The 18,600-nt window shown below is 40.3% G+C and overlaps 1 protein-coding gene across 7 annotated transcripts in view; it reads left to right on the top strand.

Moving 5' to 3' along the window:
• Window positions 1–18,600, top strand: part of LOC118405908 (tyrosine-protein phosphatase non-receptor type 23-like) — a 76,378-nt gene that overhangs the window by 19,176 nt on the left and 38,602 nt on the right. For 3 of the 7 annotated variants that reach the window (XM_035805738.1, XM_035805739.1, XM_035805744.1), the window contains 6 exons: window positions 4,861–4,988; window positions 11,281–11,357; window positions 12,876–12,925; window positions 13,765–13,896; window positions 14,760–14,840; window positions 16,591–16,725. In XM_035805738.1, the coding sequence (XP_035661631.1) occupies window positions 4,861–4,988; window positions 11,281–11,357; window positions 12,876–12,925; window positions 13,765–13,896; window positions 14,760–14,840; window positions 16,591–16,725 (603 nt within the window). The remainder of the gene's footprint in view (window positions 1–4,860; window positions 4,989–11,280; window positions 11,358–12,875; window positions 12,926–13,764; window positions 13,897–14,759; window positions 14,841–16,590; window positions 16,726–18,600) is intronic. The other 4 variants (XM_035805742.1, XM_035805741.1, XM_035805740.1 and 1 more) reach the window with 3 other exon arrangements.

Here is an 18,600-nt window from a genome sequence, read left to right as displayed (position 1 = left end):
GCACAAAATCGGGCATTTTCGCATTGGATAAAACAGATGAAGGAGATTTTTCCGGCAAGCACGACTGATACTGCCAGAAAGAGGAAAATCTAAAGACTAATCCAGCCAATTATAAAGAAAATTCTAGTACTACAGTTTTTTTAATCATCCACGGCGCGCGGCATTGCAACTTTGCTTGACACAGCGCTTCAGAGGTAAATCTAGGTCACGGGCCTCTTTACATTCAGGCGTAGGGATATCGCGGAAGCAACGCGTGAACCAAAACACAATTTGCACCAAAAACACACCATTTCCTATGCTTTTCAGCCATGTAATCGTTTAATGTCATTTCGCAGGAAATAATGAGAAATGTCAACTCAAACATGGGCCCTCGGAAGCCTTTCGTCACTTTTTGGTCGCGGACTACCACGGACCCCGGTCGCGGAAGAACTGGGGCGTGCACCGTTAATATATGCAAATTATGATTAATATCGTCCATGACTTTAAAAAGTTATACTCTATAATCATGCCAAGTTTGACTTGTCTGCGACTTTTCTTTCTCGAGTAACAGGTGGTTGAAAGTTGCGGTGTCGGAAGGCTGTTTTTGCGCCTCCAGGATGGTATACCATTCAATGCGCATAATAGCAATTACGTCACAATGAGCTTGTCCTATGGAAGAGGTTTTAGGCTATCAATACGTGCTAAATAAAGAGGTATGGCCATGAAAAGGAATGACATAGGGGTGCTCTTGTGATGGAGCACACTTTCCTCCTATTTCTGACTGGAACAAACAGTGTAAACCTCTTAGAACATATTTGAGTTCGTGACGTCACAATACCTGCCGCTGGCCTATGTTCTGAAGTGACAACGATGCAGTTTTAAGTTCCGCGCTTTAACGGAAAGCACTTGAAATGTTAATTTTTGGTCATATCGGGTAGAGAATAGACCTAGCTTTCCCGTCCAAGCGTTTCCGTTGGCAAGACTCCTTTTATTTCGTAGAAAAATGAAGTTAAATGTTGTACCTTTGGTAAAGATGGAGGTCTGTGCTGCACTTCTTGCGGCTATGAAGGTATAAACGGGCATCTGCTAAGATAAGGCTGTACAGTTTGGTGTCGGTCTCGGTGAGATAAAGAAGCCTTGGGATGTGTCTTCGGATTAGTGCAACTTATTTGTGTTAAGGCCGAGAACTAGCGCCACACCGAACTTGACACTTGATTCGGAAGGAAAGTGCGAAAGTGACGTCATCGGGGCCTTTTTAAAAGGAAAATGCCTGCTTCTCAATGTAGGAGCAATTGTGAAACGTGCAAATGCGATTTCAAAGTGCCCAAGAGGTACTGTTACAGTAGTTTAAACAACAATGTTTCGGTAGGTGTTATGCAATCTATGCTTAGCACACACACTTCGAAGTCTGTGCGACCGTGTTTGAGGGGTGGGGGGGTTTGGAGGGGGGCAAATCCACCCATTATATGACAGTGTAGAATCATATCAAAACCTGCGAAATCCGGCTTTTTTTAACTCGGATTAGTTCGGGGCTATACACTTTCATGGGAAAAATGCAATTTGTTGGCTATTATCACTAATACTTTTTTTCAGGATGGGTGCTTTTAAGGGGGCACACACCAGTTTATTTGGGGGTTCAAATGGAGGCGGCACACCCTCAAGTCTAGCGACCTTCTCTTCCAGGGAATTATCCTGAAGGAAAATAACTGTATATGGGGTGAGAGGATATACCTTCAGCTACAAGACCAACTGAGTTTCGATCCTTCAACTTCTCTAATTTTGAAAAATTATAGGGAAAAAACATTATTTTCATGTCAAAAATGATGCACAAAATCGGGCATTTTCGCATTGGATAAAACAGATGAAGAAGATTTTTCCGGCAAGCACGACTGATACTGCCAGAAAGAGGAAAATCTAAAGACTAATCCAGCCAATTATAAAGAAAATTCTAGTACTACAGTTTTTTTAATCATCCACGGCGCGCGGCATTGCAACTTTGCTTGACACAGCGCTTCAGAGGTAAATCTAGGTCACGGGCCTCTTTACATTCAGGCGTAGGGATATCGCGGAAGCAACGCGCGAACCAAAACACAATTTGCACCAAAAACACACCATTTCCTATGCTTTTCAGCCATGTAATCGTTTAATGTCATTTCGCAGGAAATAATGAGAAATGTCAACTCAAACATGGGCCCTCGGAAGCCTTTCGTCACTTTTTGGTCGCGGACTACCACGGACCCCGGTCGCGGAAGAACTGGGGTGTGCACCGTTATTGATTTTTCGCTATATTTACTGTGATGGTGAATGAGTAATGTGATGACGAAAAGTAAAAATTCCTAAAAATTACGATCGCAGCCCCCCTCCCACGGCTTGACTAAATGGCATGAAAACATACCGGAAGATGGATTAACTTGTCGCTGCAGCTTGCGATCTTTGTGAGCTCAAACTTACAAGGTTTTAAGTCGTATACTTTCTTTGCCGTTAGTATTGGTCCAAAAAATGGTTCACCTCAAAAAAACAAGTCTAGGGTCGGCATGTTTTTCTAGGGTCGGTCGGGAAACAGGAAACACAACATTTTTTTCCTAGGCCTAATCAACTCAGTTAACTTAAGATAATGAGGAGGGGTCAGAGGTCATCAGTAACAAAAAGCTATAACATATACAGTCAAACCTGCCTATAGTGGCCACTCAAGGGACTGGAGAAATATGGCCACTATAGACAGGTGGCCACTATAGAGAAAATGTTGATCAATTGACCATGAGCAAGCTACACATGATTTCAGTACCCACTAATCTTTCTCACCAAAATTTGTCTCGATCTGTAAATTCACCGACAAAGACTTGCACTTTAATGCTCAAGGCATGCATACCTTCTGCTACTGCCAAAATGACCCTGTCCGGAACTCCAAGTCCTTGCAAACTTCAATTTCAAACTCGGTGCAGGGTGACATAAGGCTGCAGTATGGTTGCAATAGGCAGTGTTTCTGTATCAACGGGACCGGAAATCGTGTGGCCGTGGCCAAACATGAGACAATTAGTACAGCTGATTAGCAGCTACATTAAAAACTAGATACAAATTCAGCTACCACCAGTCCTGTAAGGGTTTGTCTGGTGCTACAAGTTGTTACCAAACTTCTATTAAGGTTTCAAAACATACACATTGATATTGTCTTGGTGTTGTCTTAACCAAAAGAACTGTCTAAACATGACTTTACATAAGAGTGGCATTTGCAGTATTTAAAACCTTTTGAGGTAGTGACTTTGATTGTGCAACTGTTTTTTTCTTAGTTAGATGCACTTGTACTATAGCTAGCTGATTTATTCTATCAGTTCATTCTCAGTGATTTTTATAAGTTGCAGTAGGCAAATCACAAGTTTATAGAGACAATGACAGTGTGACTCCAGGTTATTTTGTGCAAAATAACCTGGGGAATACGTCATAAATTTGATGTTAATCCAGTTCATGGTCTGCTCAAAATTGGTGGAGAAATGGTGCATACTTTATTTGAGTTGTTCCATTTCACATTTCAGTCCCACAGATCTTTCTGAGACTTGCCCCAAATCCGGGGTGCATAGTTTAATTGGGGTGCATACTTGATTCGAGAAAATACGATACTAAATGGACCCCATTATAATTTTTTACCAAAAATAACTTCAAAGTGATTTATAAGCTAATTTGGCAGGGGTTCTATGTCTGCTTTCAATGCCTGCCGTCTTCGAGTGTTTGACCATATATGGTAAACCACTAAATGACTGAATGGACATTGCCCATATATGGGACCAGGTGTCCGTGGTCGCTAATTGGATTAATATGGTGCAGCGAATAGGCACGTGACATTTAGCATAAGGTCAGCAACTTGGCTACAGCCAATGAGGAAGGGCCTTTCAAACTAGCAGGTTATAATGCGGCACTGGTGCACCAGGAGTACAGGCCGCAGGCCAAAGAAATTTGTCAAAAGTAAGTGACTAACTGTTACAGTACTGTTTATCTTAAAATTGACAACAATACACAAAACAAATGTGACAAATGTGGGACCGCGTAGCACAGCGGTAGTGTGTTCGGCCCGCGACCGAGAGGTCGCAGGTTCAAATCCGACTGCCTCGTTACCGATCTTGTGCCCTTGGGAAAGGCACTTAACACGACTTTCCTCACTTTACTCAGGTGAAAATGAGTACCTAGCTTTGGCTGGGGCCGTCCCTTGGATAGGAAGTTAAATGGAGGTCCCGTGTCTGGGGAGAGCCACACCCCAGGCATATTAAAGAACCCGCCACACGTGTGATGGTGCGGTGTGAGTGGTTCAAAACCTACGGTACCTTGGCCGCACCTGGGGCAATTGCTGTCGTATTGAGGTCACCTGAGTGGCACCGAATGGCAGCTCGCTCCAGACACTTGCGACAGTCGTATTGAGGTCACCTGAGTGGCGCCGAATGGCAGCTCGCTCCAGACCCTTGCGATTTAGCCACGCCTATTGTAAGCTCCTCGCAATTCAGCCCCTGGCTGCAAAGAGTGAGTAGTCGGCTCACCCCAATAACCCAATAACAAAAGCTTGTCGTCATTTTTGGGTAGAGTTTGTTTGATTTTATGCAAGTTTGGGGTGTCGGATTTAGCAATTGCAGAATGGCGCAAATGTAGATGAGATATCACACTCGCTCACTCACTGAGATATCGATGAAAGGGGCCGTTACGAGCACATGCCGATCCTTGGGTTTTAAGGGACAAGTTTTGCTGGTAGACCAAGCTAACCTTTTTTCCTTGGCCCTACCCCCAAGTAAAAAAAAAAATTTGCTAGGCCCTCCCCCTGGCCCATTTTTTTTTGCTTGGCCCTTAGAGTATAGCATTGTGTTTAGGCTTGTTCTTTTAAAGATTTATTTTACCTTACAGTGTGCAGTCCAAGTAAGCCAGGATTTTGAGGGTTGCAGCATCCTGAGGAAATACTATGGACAACTGCAGTATCTCCAAAGCAGGTTTCCTATGGGTGACGGCGGTGATGCAGCTGTGCCCTTTACATGGTGAGAAAATAGCAGAAACCCTCCCTCTGTCTGATTCCTTTCAACTTTCAAGTTGGTATCTTCATCAGCTCGGTTTTCTGAAATTTCTATGTTCCAAAATGGATATGATTCTACACTCTTGGTTTTGCTGATTTCGTTGATTTGATTATATGGTTGACATCCTCTTGGAACCCCAAAAAGGAGGCAAGTATGCAAATAAAGAGTTTGTAAAAAAAGAAAATTGCCTTCATTAGGAAATGTAAGTGTTCAGGAAGGTTGGACAAATCATGTGGAGTAATCATGTTAAACAATAGATTCTTCATTTTTGTTCTTTCACATCTTCTTCTTTGACCTTGGAATTGACTTTGGCAATCTGTGATTAAGTATCTGTTTGCTCATTTTGAATGTAAGGTCATCTGTGACGGTAGTTAACATAATGATACAATTTTACGACTTTATATCCGTACACAAAATAAAGCGCTTTCCAACAAGCTTTCGATCAGTCCTCTGATCCTTCTCAAGTTGTAATGACCCAAAACAAAAGTGGGCCGATACCGACTGTCAAGTACCTTTGACCCTTTACTGAAGTCACACTTCCGTTCCGGAAGTGCGACTTAGGTTTTGGGTCATTACAACTTGAGAAGGATCAGAGGACTGATCGAAAGCTTGTTGGTAAGCGCTTTATTTTGTGTACGGATATGAATTCTAAAAATTGTATCATTATGTTTGCGTAACAGTATCATACTTTTTCTTATTGTTGGAAAATTGGTGCGTATGAATATGTCGTCTACATAATAGAATCAACATGGCCTTGTCAGTAACAGAATGTATTGGAGATCTGTACTGCAGTGTCTGAATTTTCCATCTGACGCCTAGGGATACATACCAGTGCACCGGATCGGTTCTGGACTTGCAAAAAACCCAAGTGATTTGGTACTACACTCACATAATTATATCCTTTTCGTTTTAGACCATCTTAAATCTTCAAAAAATCTTGAAATTTGCGCTGAACAAAGACGAAAACATTGCCAAACATCGCTGTCCATGGGCCGAGCTCACGTGTGCACAGCACACACACACTCACTTACTTAATTCACTATCAAAACACAGAAATTAACCACCAAACAAACAAATTAAAAAGTTACTGAGACTTTTCTACTATTTTTCACCCGTAGTCAACTTGTTTCAATGTTCCTGCAACAAAAAAATCCTTCCGAAATAAAGCACAGCGCTCATCGGCTCAAAAATATCCACCATGTTGGGTTTATTTATCAACTCACGCCGAATCTCGTGGTATTTCTGCAGTACCGTTAATTCTCGATAGGGGGCAGTGTCTGTGACCTCTTTGGTTTCTGCTGCATTGAAAATAGCACAAGTGGTGAATGAGGTATTCTACTAAGTTGGAATGTTTCTTTCAAATGTTACTTTGTTACAATAATTACCTTCGCCGAGAAGGTTATATTTTCGGTTAAGGCCTCATGTTTTGTCCCTTTATGTAGGTCAACAGCATATAACTCGAGAAGCTGTGTATGGATTTTAATGATATTTGGTATTCGAGTAGCGGTTGCGGAGAGGAAGGTCGAGTTCGAAAATGGTTGGCGTAGCATTATTCGTCTGGACGGTAGCGGGCCGAGTGTGTGCGTCCGTTTGTTTGTGGAATTCATAACTCGAGAAGCCTTGAATGGATCTTTATAATATTTAGTATGTGGGTAGGGGTCAGGAAAACAAAGGTCAAGCTCGATAATGGGCCCCCTAGCAGCTTCCTAAGGTACTGCAGCCAAACATCAATTTTTGACATCTCGTGTTCTGAACATGCTGTGGTCATGATTTTTGAGATGTAGATAGCCTAAGGGATGACTTACATAATGTAATACTAATTATGCAAATCAGCAGCTAATTTGCATAATTAATGAGGAAAGTTCATAAATCCACTGAATTCCATGATAAGACTTTCAAACTTGTCACATACGAGGGGCGTGCAATAAGTAATGGTCTTGACCCACTTCCAGTTGTCTGATCTAAATGAAATTTTGTATGTGTAATAATTCATATCTCTATGGGTTATGTTGCAAAAGACAGCTCTGAACTAATTGTGGTTTCTGATTTACTGGTGTTTGAACTTAGTCAGGTGCGAAATGGACCAGGTGTGAAATGGAACCAGTTGAGTGTCGCGCAGTGATCCGGTTTTTGTATTTGAAAGGACGCACACCAAAGAAGACTTTTGATGAAATAAATGAAACTTATGGTGATGATGCCCCATCATATGACCTTGTAAAACGCTGGCATCCTGAATTCAAACGTGGCTGGAAGTCTGTGGAAACAGCTCCCAGACCTGGTCGTCCCTCTTGTGCCATTGATGAGGCATCAGTTGGAGGACCAACCTGGGGTGTCCTACAAAATCGGTGTCCAGAGCTGCATCAAACGATGGGAGAAATGCATAACTCTGGGTGATTCCTATGAAGAGAAAGACTAATAACTGTGCCAAGTTTCATTAATCTCCTGCTATGGGAAATGGGTCAGGACCATTACTAATTGCACGCCCCTCGTATATGTAACTAAGAAATAGAAGTTTATGTTTTTGGTAGCGTTAATGTGGGGAACACATGTTCATGCAGTTGTTAACTATTGGGGTATCTCTTTAGTAATACATGAATAAGACCTTAAAGTCTTGAATGAAGGCATGATTATTTGGCGAAGGGATGTGTTCGTGGAACTCTAGTTATAAAATAAACTTGTTAACGTGGCACGTTGGTACACCCGATCCCTCGATCTCGGAAGTTAAGCAACGTGCGGTCCGGACAGTGCTTGGATGGGGGACCAACCAAGGACGTCCGGATTGCTGTAGCCTCATGAAGCTTTCCACGAAATCGTCTTCTGGGAAGGACGTAAAACGGGGGTCCCGTGCTTGAGGAGGTGCCTCGACCACGTTAAACAGCCTCATTACTCAACACATTGGGTATCTACTGGCTGCAAAATACACCAGATATTATTATTATTATTACTAACATTTTCTATTACTTTAATTTTTATTTTCATTCATTTTTTACTTCTATTTTTATTACTCTGTGACTGGAGGCTAACCTTCAGCAACAGAGTCTTGTGAATGGTTTTTGTATTTTTTTGAGTGTTCGCACCTACATTGTATATCTCTATGTCCCGTTTGCCGAATTCGTATGAGGTTTGGCATGTCGCCTGTACTCCATTATGAAACGATGCCAGCTGAACGATGCACATTCTTTTTTTTCCGTGGTAGCTGTTCTTATAATCGATGTTATAATTTCAGAAACCACCCCTATATTTTCGGTATTGTGGAACGGTCAGTGTTGTTTCTGCGTTTGGTAATCAGTTTATCCCCAAGCAGATGGGGTAGGTTATTTGTCGCGGTAGTGGTATCCTTAAACCAGGGCTCAAAATTCCACCTGCATATGCATGTTAGTGCAGGTAAAATTGGAGCTGTGCAGGTACAAAATGTATTTCTGGTGTCTACCTGCACCTAACCTGCACTAGTTCATGGGTTTTATAGATAATTATCATATAGCCAGGCGCCGCGGACCAATCAGAAGGCCCCGTTCCACGTTGGTTATGACGCCGTAACACGTAGATTCAGGCCAGGCAGGTGGGTATCGCTCCCCTGATTGGTCAGAATGAATCGACACCGGCACCGGTGTCGATTTGCATCGACACCGGCACCAGTGGCCTGTGTTCCTTTCTTTTTGTGGTAGCTGTTTTTTATAATCCATGTGAAAATTTCAGAAAGCGCCCCTATGTTTTCGTATATTGGAACAGGCATCGTGGTTTCGGCGTTTGGTACTCAGGTTATCCCCAAGCAGATAGGGTAGATTATTTGTCGCGGTAGTGGTATCCATAAACAGTGTTTGTTTTTTTACTTTATGGGGTATCCTGTCGCGGTAGTGGTATCCTTAAACAGATGTCTATTTCTCCTGGAACAGTTGATGTCGTAGAGTAACTGTTTGGGGTATCCTGTTGCGTTAGTGGTATCCTTAAACAGATGTCTTTTTCTCCTGGAACAGTTGACGTTGTAGAGCAACTGTTTGGGGTATCCCTGACAGCTTTGAATATGATAATTAACTGTACAGTCAAACCTGTATTAGCGGCCACCTCACCATAGCAGCCACCTGTCCATCGTGGCCACTTTTTGTTGGTCCCTTGGATTCGTAATGATTAAGAAATTTTGTCTAATTAATATGCAAATATGCAAATCAGTCATTACATAAGAATTTAAATGCAACTGACACTTTGCTGATCATGTAGTGACATGTCTGAGGTAACCTGAGAGAGAAATGTAGCTTGAATGTGTAGAGGATACCTGAATATAGTATGTGATATTAACCTAATTAGTATGCAGACATACTAATTTCAATAATTAGCATAATCATTTACTAATTATAGACTAAGTGTACTGTCTACCTGCTGGATTTGGTTAGACAGTTGCATCAACTTGAATGTCTGTTGGTGTTAAGAAAATAAATCTATGCTAATGATGCATACAGTGTGTGTGTAGTGTATTGATTTACACTAATTACAGGTCCCTCCGGTGCCATTTGGGCCCCATTGAACTAATGATTAAGGTTTTCCACAAAAATACCCAAATTAATTACTTCAAAATTTAATTTCTAGACTTAAGTTCATCCGATTTGAAATCCGAAAACGGCATTTTGTTCGGGGCTGCAAGAGCTATAATTTAAGATAGATTTTACTGTGTTATCACATTAGGAAAAAAATCACCTGTGCTAGCTACTCCTAGTGCTTGAACTTGATACTGTAGGTTGACCCTGTTTTTGTGTGATTGAGGCATCCCCCCAATATCTGCTTGGTTTTGAAAACAGGTTGGGTTTTGGTTGATTGATAGGTCTTTAAGTTTACGTGTAGAAGCGTCATCTGTTTTTGCACTGGCCTCTGCCACCTTCAATGTATCAGGTTACTTTGTATCAACAGTGTCTCCTGCCAGATGATATACTAGTATCTGTTGCTGTGGTTAGGTACAATTTGAGTTTGCTTCTTAGTCTTTGTGGTGTTTTGAGAGCTGTGTAGTACTGAGTTTAAAGTTCTGGTACAAGTTCCTTTATCCTGTTTGGCAGTCAGCAGAAGATACAACTTTCTAAAGTGGAGGAGAACTGTATAGAGCTTGAGTGTAAGAGAAAGGTATGTGTATGATTTTTCCTGTGTTTCTTGTTGTTTCTTTGGGGATGCCATTTCCGTATTGTATGCAGGTAATTTGTAGTTTGGGGCTAGTCATATTCGCTTGATTTTTGGGCCTGCTTAATCTATAGTAAGGGCAGGGTTAAGTGGTAGAGGCTTTGTTCTGTTTTAAATTCGGTATCGTTTGTTGCGTTTTATCACTGCAAAAATATGATGAAATTGTTTTCCCCCTCTAACCAACTGCTCATTGATTTGGGGGGATGTTTGCTGGGTGTTCACTCTGACTACAACAGCTTTCTGAATTTTTTAAAGTTGCCAGCAGCTTGCCATTCATGAATGGGATTGACAAGGACATTTTGAATAGTAAATTCTGCTGTTAAATTTGGCTTACATGTTAGGTACTTAGTTTTAAAATTTAGGTTTTAGTTGGATGGATTGAATAGAAATATCATACCACCCTGGGGACTAACTGTTGCTGCTGGATGGGGGCTACCACTATTCATATTGTCTATGGAACTACTGTAAAAATATAATTGGTCAAATTATGCAAATAACCTTCCAGTGTCAAGTGATATAGCACTCTAGAAATAAATCTTTAATGAATATCATTGCCGCACTAAGGAGATTTAGCAGCTGCATTAGGTCAGTACATTGAAATAGGAAGATATCATTACTGAATATATCATATGTGACAGAATAACTACATGGGCCATCTGAGACCAAAAAAGGTAGGAAAAGTCGTCTCAACAACTTCAAGGTACTGTGGTAGTAATGTTCATCCATGCCCAAACTTACACTTTCCGAAAATGGAATTTCAGACTTTTGCATGGTGCACAACCAACACGGTAAAAATCTCACTTTTCCAACCACGGAAAAATTGCACGGACGAAAAGGAAAAAAAGTACACAATAGGTCTACAGACACCCAATACATTTCATGCAGGCCTGAGGTCTACGAACTCTTGTTATCATAGTACTGTACCAATGATCTCATTCATGTATTTCTGTTAACTACAAAATGAATGTAGGGCAATGGAAAACTAGATAAAAATAAGTTTGTTTTTTTGAAAATGGAGGATCCACATGGCCTTTAATAGCAACAATATGCTTCAAAACATGTTCTGGACTTGTCTTATATTTTCTTTTGATTTCAGGAGTGATGTTTACTCTGGCAAGTTGATCAGCTTTGCTGACATCCGGTTTGAACAGGCTTCAATCCTCTATAATCTGGGTAAGATTTTCTTGTACTAAGATCTCACTTCAAATAGAAACATTACTTCAGGGCTAAAGGTTGGGGGTAGGAGTCGATGAGATGGCATCCCAGCAGATGCCAGTGTTATTCCCCTGGGAAAGGCACTTTGATTTGTTACCTCTCCACTCACTGGTCAGGTAAAAATGATTGAAACAGATTTCTGTATACCCGGTACGGTCATTCTAGTGGTTGAACGTAAAGCTGGAGGTCCCATGTTACCCACACCTCAACCACCCTTAAACCCCACTTAGGCTACATTCACCATTATGGTGTACATCACTTAGAAATTGTTGAATTTGGGACTTTTTGCCATTTTGGACCAAAAATGTATTATTATTTTTGACTTCTTCAAGTTCTTGTGTCATGAAAAAGTCAACTGATCTAGAATTTGGTATTAAAGTAGCTTTGTGACAGTACTCAATGAAAGAGAAGTCACGAATGATAGGGGACATTAGGGAAAGGTCAAGGTAAAAGGGGTCAGAGGGATTAGCATCAGGGTAGAAAACGTGACGTATCCATCATCATCATCATCATCATCCCATAGCTTGATTAATCCAGGGAAAAGAAAATGAATATGCTCCACTAACATGTAGATACCTGTAATGCTAGTTACATTTTGCATGTAAACTTAACTTTCCATTCGTGTGGCACTGTGTGACTGCATCAGAAATATGTGTGCCAGAGATGTTAAACTCCTAAGTTTCACGGAGGTCAATTTTGCATAATCAGGTCATGCTCGGTCAAGGTCAAGTGCACTGCGATATAGCGTGGCCCTCGCAAGAATCGTTGGGGAATGAAATGCACTGTGATTTGATAACTTAAAATTTACTTTTCGTAGCAAAGGCTTTTAAAAGATATCAGAAATATAGTAATACCAGTATTTATCGCCTTGGTGGTAATCCTAAAACATCATTGTATTGTAATTTATACCAGTAGCAACCATTACGTGTAGTACATGTATCTGTTCCTCTTGTCCTTGTTAGCCATGCACGTCATCCCCCACCACTGCACAATTGGAAGGGTCCTCAGGGGAATTGAGGGACTTGTTTGGTACAATGTTCGCCTTGCGTTTAGGCTTCAACTTAGGGTGAATTGGACAAAATAAACTTGATTCAAATTATTATTTTCTCTGAGGAATTATAGTTCCCACTTCTGTAGTGGAATGCCGATTTAACTGTCCAACATGTTTTGTTGACTGAAGCATGCTGTGCTGTAAAACTAGGGAATTAATTTACAGTATCTTTGCTTCTTTGTGGATATTCCAATCATGATTTGCGGATATTCCAATCACATTTGCACAACCTAACAATGTATGCCTCTTGACTTTGATGAGTGTCTGGAACACCTGCTTGCAATATGAAAGTTTTAAAAGTATGATACTACAAATGATATTATGTGAATAGCTTCAACACGGTAATGACATTGTTCTGTTTCCCCAGTAGAATTGTTTGTTAACCTGAATGTTTATTTTTTTTTTCTCTGTTGGATTCTCTGCAGCTGCCTTACATTCTATCCTTGGGTCTACAGACAACAGAATGTCTGAAGAGGTAAGTACAATGTAGCAGAATCACTTTTTACGTAATGTCATACCTGAGCTGTGATGACATTTGATATGGGTGTTCCAGACCAGGTGATAACATCAGTTATCATATTGGATTCTACTGTTCTCACATGGGATAATTCAAAGTTTAGATACACTTCAAGTGCACTGTTACCAAGGATTGAAATACCAGATTCGGGCGTTGGAATTGCTGTTATGCTGTTAAAATTTTTGGTTTGATGACACCAAATTTTCTCAACTCCTGACGCATTCCATATTGAAACATGTGTTTTCTCCAGTGGGTTTGACTCACTCACTCACTCACTATCCGGTTTAGCGTCCGTTCTTCCCTGTCTTGCAGAGGTTGGACGTGTCGCCATTAGACGTAAAATGAATACACCACAGTGTCTATTCTCGGTGCATAGCATAACATAGTATGACATAATATCAAATAACATTTATAGCATCTCATACACATGTAATTACAACAATCATTAGAAATCGTACTATATTTCATGATTATGTATCACTCGGTATAATTGGTATGAGGCATCTTAACACTCCATCTCCATAACCACACCATTCTAATTTCGTGATTGCTGATATTGTGCGTTTGCGTTGACTGTTTTATTGATTTTATGATATGTTCAATGTTGTACAACATTATACACTGTATTGTGTAAGATATCCCAGGCTTATTTGAAAAAACAGGTCCGTGACCTGAGCATATGACTTCTACAGTAACTGGAAAGACAAATAAAAGTAGAAGTAAAGGAATTCCAGGTGGTTCTGTAAACATTCTAATTCTGAAGACCTTCAATTCAATGTAGATGTATTTTTTCTAAGGGTATGAAAGTTTCCTGCACGCATTTCCAATGTGCTGCGGGAGCCTTCAGCTATTTGAGAGACCATTTCGGGAGCCTACCTACACCTGATACATCATTTGATATGCTGAACTTTTACATCAACTTGATGTTGGTAAGCTCTTACCAGGTTTAAATTTCTATTTATAGACTCAAAACTGTATCTTAAGAATTTATTGCACTTGTGTAACATACAATTGTATGCAATGCCTTTAGACATGCTTCGGTTTTGTTTTTGGTAGCAGGTAGCGTTGATGTTAGGAAAAAGTGGTGATAGCTTTAAGCCAATCAATCAATCACAGGCATTATTTGCTGATGCATGGTGGCTATATACAGACAGTTCTTCCCAAGTTTAGGCCCCCAGCAGCTAATTTTGGAACTGCAGGGACATTTTTGTTGAAAACCTAGTAAGGATAGATTTTCATGATGTTAAGATATTTCACAGATGTTATCTGTTATGACCTTTGCCAAATACAGAATGTAGGTCATGTTTTCATTTGTTTGCATGTCTATTGATAGAAATGTAGCTTGACTTGAAAAGCTGTGAATGGATCCTTGATATGATATTTTGGTTCTTGGGTAGGTAGAGTTTGGGAAAACAAAGGCAGCTTTGATAATTGGCCTCCTATTCCTTGCAGAATGGATAAAAAATGCTAGAATAGCCTTCTTCATTAAGATACTGTAAATGCATTTAAGTTTGCGGGGATTTAATTTCGTGGTAGCAGGAAAAAGGACTTTTCGCGGTGGTTTTCAATTTGCGGTAACACCATGCTCAATACATGTAGTCTCTTACTGCCATGGAAAAATGTTCGCGGTGGTTTTAAGTTCGCTGTAAAACGGCCACCACAAAAATTGCGAATATTAAACCACAGTGAAAGTTTCTGCATTTACAGTATCACTTTGAAATATCATGAAGCATCATCCCAGCTGTCAGACAGTGCTGATTGACCCTGCATGTTGTTATATTTGTATCTGTAGGGACAAGCACAAGAATGTCTGCTGGAAAAGTCAATGCAGGACAACAGAAAACCTTCCCTGGTTGCCAGGATCAGTATGCAGGTACAGACTGTCTCTTGTCAAACCTTCATGAGGGAACAGTATTACTGTACTTAGAGCTGTGTACCTAAACAAGTCTTATTTACAGGTAAAGGTACATGGGTTTAGGTACAGGTCCAGACTCGAATTTGTAGCTGAACTACTTGTTCAAATGATGGTTGATCTTTGATGACAAAAAAAAGCATATTTGAACAGTGTTAAATTGTGCTAGACACAAGCCTATTGTAGGATCTATAATTCCTCACCACCAACATCACTAGAAAGGATAATTATTTTTTAAATCTAAAAATTGTCCCCATGTTCACAATGAAAAAATTGTGATACATTTTTATTACCTTCGCCAGAATGGTGGAAGGGTATTTTTTAGACGTGTCTGTCTGTTAACAATAACTCAAGAAGCCTTGGATGGATCCTGATGATATTTGGTAGGTGGGTATAGGGGCCGTGAAATGGAGGGCAAGTTCAATAATGGGCCCCCTAGCGGCTTGCTAAGGTACTGCAGCGGAACTTCTATTATTGATATCCCGTGTTCTGAACATGGTCACCATTTTTGTGTGGTAGATAGCCCTCGGGGCAGAGAGTAAGTGCTGTGAGTTTGGACCCCCTAGCGGTTTTATGGAACTGCAGGTGCCCATTTCCTTTCAAACTTTGGACAAGAATAACTCAAGAACATGTTGACAGATCGTCATGATTTTTGGTATGAAGATAACATAAGCGACGACTTACATAATAAAATGCTAATTATGCAAATAAACAGCTAATTTGCATGATTGATGAGAAAAGTTTATAAATGCATTACATTCCATGATAGGAATTTGAATCTTCTCACATATACAAAATGTAGCTGAGAAAGAGAGAAATATAAATAGATATCAATTATGCAAATGAAGATCTCATTTGCATAATTAATTGGAATATGTGAACATGTTGACGGATCATCATGATTTTTTGGCACGATGGCATACTAATTATGCAAATTAACAGCATATTTGCCAGATTTTTCTTGCATCACATGATAGGACTTCAAAGTTGTCACATATGTAACTGAAAGAGTAAGGTTTGGGTCCCCTGCACTTTTTTTTGGAACTGCAGGTATTTCACCTGGCTAAGTTAGCATTTTCATGTTCCACTGTTTTCTCATTAGTGAATTAAGAAAGAATGGAGCCGTAACGAATTTTGATAGATGAGCATAAAGGAATCCTATATCTGATTTTTTTGGACCATATGGATGATGTCATCAGGTTTTATTGCCCCTGATATTATTTTTTTCTATGAGAAAACACAGCTCTTTGGTACATACCACTGCAATGAAACTATGTTTTTCATGTGCATAATGATGAAAGCTACAAACTCACAGTTGCGCAAATTGATATCTTCTAATGATCTGTAGTTGTCAGAAAATGATTTTTTTGATAAGATGAAAACTATTATTTTCTAATTACTACTGTACTGTAACAGATCATTAGAAGATATCAGTTTGCGCAACTGTGAGTTTGCAGCTTTCATCATTATGCATATGAAAAACATAGCTTCATTGATATACATTGTACTCATATAATCAAGTCAACATGGCCTTATTCATTTGTACATTGAATATTCTTCATCCCTTAACAGGAAAGTTGGGAAATATCTCTAGCCTTGAGGACGCTCTAAAATTGTCGGATGCTTGTACAATGTGCAACCTACATGTAGTATGATTAGTGCTGTAGTTGTTATGACATTTTTGACACCTGAATATCACTGCATGTTGCAGGTTGTGGCATTCTACACACAAGGTTTGAGAATTCTTGACACTCCTGATGCCACACAGATTATTGGAACAAAACATCACAAGGAGTGGAAAAGGCTTTTACAGATCAAAATCAACTACTTCACATGTATTGCACATGTAAGTTTACTTTGATATGTATTCATTTTTTATGTTTTAGTTGTCAATTGTGTAACATTAGTCAACTGTCAGTGTCACTGATCACATTAGTTACAACTGTAATTCCTGATTTTTTCAATGTACTTTTATGTTCACTGTTTTCACTGTGACGACTGTAACATGAATTTATCATTACCGATAACAGATAATTCGTCTTGGTGACCATTATAACAAATAATTCTTTCACCGTGAACATTTAGTTCCGAGAAGAACTTAAATTTTCTCAGACCGTGAAAGTTTGGCACCGAGAAGACAAAGTGAATTACAGTTAGTGTAGTTTCCTGTTTCAGAGATGCTTCTCAGAGATGGCAGCACAAAATTGAGAATGGGGGCTGAATCACGATCGCCGCATGTGTTCACCAAAAATAGGTGGCACTGAAGGGTAAAAAATTTTGAAACGAGGACGAAATTCGGGGGTACTTTTGTCGCCTGCGAGATCTTTACCCAGTAAAACATTACATAACAACCAACTAATCAAATTGTCGAGGCCTAAAACTGCTAATGAGAATAAAATAAAAAAAAGTTACAGCACACTGTCTGACATAGCGCAAAATCAGCTGGTGCTTATGCTAAAATGTCTCACAGTGTTCACCGTTTGTAATGTGCATCGCGAAGACTTCATGGGGTAAGAGCGGTATATATATATATGTATGTGTACCCGTATATGTACACCAGTACACCCCTCTTGTGCGGCCCCACCAATCTAACATGCACCGAGAAGTCGCGCCTCCTGGCGTAATGCTCTGGAATCCCAGATTTACACATGCTTCGAGTACAAACTCTTGAATATTATCAATAAAGGATCACATAAACACGACTTGTAAATTTGCTTGGAGTTTACCGCTCTGATGGGAAATTTATTGACGATCGAACAGCTTACGAACATGGCCTTCAACACGGAAGAATTATTCAGTGTAACGTTAAAATTCATAATATCCCTGCATGACACCACAGTAGAAACAGTGTCTTTCTTGCTGGATAATTGGGGCTAACATGTGCACGGCATGCCATTTTCACACACTCCCCGGGTCGCAAGTATACAAAAGTAACGGGTTCCGCACTGGTGTTCCAGTGCTGAATCAATGGGTCGAATCGGCCTCAGCACTGGTTTTCCAGTGCTGAAGAAACGTCAGCACTGGTTTTCCAGTGCTGAACGACCTTGTTCGAGTGCTGAAGCTCCCTCAGCACTGGAATTCCAGTGCTGAAACCAATGCGAGCACTGGATTTCCAGTGCTGAACTTCTTCGAGCACTGGTTTTCCAGTGCTGAACTGCCATCAGCACTCGGGTACCAGTGCTGAACTCGCGGCGGAGAGGAGGCGAGCCAGTGCAAAGGTCATTCAGCACTGGTTACCCAGTGCTGAAACCGCCGTCAGCACTGGAACCGAGTGCTGATATACAAAAGTAACGGGTTCAGCACTGGATTTACCAGTGCTCGGGAACTTTTCAGCACTGGAACACCAGTGCTGTAAAAACTTCAGCTCTGGGCTTCCAGTGCTGACGTTTATAAAGCACTGGAACGTTCCAGTGCTGAATGTAATATTCGTGTAGCATGCGTCCGTACGGCTGTCTGAGTTATTTCCTTTAGACTTAGATATATCTGTGCGTGTTATTCTATTTCCAAGCAGATATTGCGTGGCACTAGCTTTTACTAGCTTTAGACTAGAGTAGACACTTGTGATATTGTTAATTGTGTATACAGTTAATGGCACTCAAGTTTCGTTTCTTTTGGTCAATTGATACGAAAATTTCAAATCAACAAATCACATATTCTACTTGTGGCAAAGTAGTGTCTTTTTAGTCAGAGGTAGACAACTAACAGTTGGTCTATCTGTGTG

Source organism: Branchiostoma floridae, chromosome 18 (assembly GCF_000003815.2).
Source record: "Branchiostoma floridae strain S238N-H82 chromosome 18, Bfl_VNyyK, whole genome shotgun sequence".
Classification (NCBI taxonomy): domain Eukaryota; kingdom Metazoa; phylum Chordata; class Leptocardii; order Amphioxiformes; family Branchiostomatidae; genus Branchiostoma; species Branchiostoma floridae.
Note: the sequence above shows the minus strand (reverse complement) of the source record. Positions and strands in the feature narration are given on the sequence as shown.